The sequence below is a fragment of the Trypanosoma conorhini genome (genome assembly GCF_003719485.1).
Source record: "Trypanosoma conorhini strain 025E chromosome Unknown Tco_14.4_contig_00991, whole genome shotgun sequence".
Taxonomy (NCBI): Eukaryota; Euglenozoa; class Kinetoplastea; order Trypanosomatida; family Trypanosomatidae; genus Trypanosoma; species Trypanosoma conorhini.
The window spans coordinates 2,770-4,731 of NW_021705085.1; the positions used below are offsets into that span (position 1 = coordinate 2,770).

General features: G+C 66.2%; 1 protein-coding gene across 1 annotated transcript, besides 1 other annotated feature; it reads right to left on the bottom strand.

Annotated features, from left to right (window-relative positions):
- Positions 1 to 119: 119 nt before the first annotated feature.
- Positions 120 to 635, bottom strand: Tco025E_09135 (retrotransposon hot spot (RHS) protein; the record flags this gene model as incomplete). Its single annotated transcript, XM_029375961.1, has 1 exon — positions 120 to 635. One exon carries the CDS (start codon positions 633 to 635, stop codon positions 120 to 122), a length of 516 nt encoding a protein of 171 aa, XP_029223922.1.
- A 1,269-nt stretch (positions 636 to 1,904) lies between these two features.
- Positions 1,905 to 1,937: a microsatellite.
- Positions 1,938 to 1,962: the final 25 nt, after the last annotated feature.

The following is a 1,962-nucleotide window of genomic DNA, read 5'->3' on the forward strand; positions in this document are numbered from 1 at the left end:
AAAAACATAAAAAAAGGAGGCGCCCAAGAGCAGAGCGTCTTCGGTCGCCGTCCCCCGTGCAACTCCCCGCAAGTTGCGTCCACCCTCTCAGCCTGCCGGCTCCTGCGGCGCCCACATCGCTAAGCCCCTCCCCGGGACGCGACGCCGGGCTCGCCCGCAACACGCAGCGCCTTGCACGCCGTCCCGTTGGCGGCCGCAGCCCCGCGCGAGCCCCTCCCTATTTTTTCTGCCGCGCCCGCAGAAGGCCCTCCTCCCCCAGCGTGAGTGCGTGTGTGGGTCCGGGGCACGCGGCTTCTGGAGCTTTTCAGGAAGGCGAGCGGCACGCCGTAACCGCGAGAGACCCTCGCTGGGGCCCAGAACCCCACACGCAAACGTGTCCCAATTCGAAGAGCAAAGAGGCGACACACATTTGTGTAGTGCACGGCCTCCGCACCGTGTGCGCCACACTCCCGCTCAATCTTCTCAGCCCTCCGAGACGGATTCCCCGCACCCCACAGTTTCTCGCCTTCCCGAGCACAGTCGTCTTCAGCAACCGGGGCGTCAGTCGCCTGCAGGGCGCCGTCAACCGCCGCAGTGCGCCCATCGAACGCAGCCGCACTGAAGGTGTCACGCGGCAGCGGTCCGACAAGCTGCATGCGACCCGCGACTGCCTCCCACTACTTCTCTTGCCCCTGCGCGGGATGATTGCGCGCGTCCGCCGGGCACACGTCGCCGTCACCTCCTCCTCGTCGCGGCAGCGCATCGTGGGGCGAGGCGGAGATGCAGTCGCATCGCCAGTGCTCTCGAGCTAATTCCCTTTGCGGACGCCAACACGCAATCATGCCCCACCCACAAGGCCGTAAGTTTACCCACGGCAGCGGTGCTCCTTCCTCTGGCGCATCGTAGACAACTCACACCCTCTTGCCCGCCACGACAAATCACTCACACGCCCTCGGACCTCGAGCTCGCCCTCGTGCCCTGTCGCCGTTTGCGTGGCCGTGTCGGACGCGTCCGCCAACTCGCCTCCGAGGCAGCAGAGAGCAAAGTGGAGCGGGCACTCATCGCGGTGCAGCGGCCGGTGGAGGGGGTGGGGGCCGGCACTCGTCCACCACCGAGGCCGCCATCCCCGGGCGCCCCAAACACGACACGCCGCCTCACCTCAAACAATTCTGGTCCTTTGGGCGAAGCGCCCCGTCCCAACCGCCCTTGACAATCCGCCACACCCGCCCCACCGCAGAGTGAACGCAGCAGCCGGCAATGTTCCCTCCCTCCCTCAGCGGGCACGGCCAGCCCTCCGCAGCGGCGAGACCCGTCACGCTGGGACGCGGCGCACGAAGCTGCGCAACGCTGTCCTGCAGTGGAGGAGTTGTCCCCTGCGCCCTGCACGCCCCCGACTGCGTTGGGGTGTGTGTGGCCCCGTTCCACCGCCGTCCGCACCGCCACTTCCCCCCCTCCCTTCAGCCGCAGGGAACCCCAAGACGTGGCTCCACTTCGCGTTGAGCACAAACTCGCACACTCCCTCTGCCTTGCGTTCAACGGCTCACCGTGGCCGCGGCGGTGCCTCCTCCGCCCTTCCGCGCTGCGCTGCGGGTTGCCGAGCCCCGCCGGCGGGCCCCGACCTCCACCGACGCCGTCCCTGCAGCGCAGCACATGCAGGGCGCCCCCGCAGCAGAGCGAACTCCTGCCCCGCGTCTCCCAGGCATTGCTCACATGAGTTCCTTCCTTCGCAGCTGTTGTTGGCTTGCGCTGCGGCTGAACACCCACCGCCAGCCAAAAGAAAAACGAGAGGGGGAAAAAGAAACAAAAAATAGGCCCAGACACACGAGTCCACGCAGCCACACAGCAAGAGAAAGAGGGCCTCCACCCGCACGTTGTGGCACACGCATATACATCACACTTCAGCAGCCCGCGCAATGGGTGCAGTCAACCAACAAACACACAAACAAAACAAACCAAACCCGTGAAAGTGAAATCCGAAAGCGT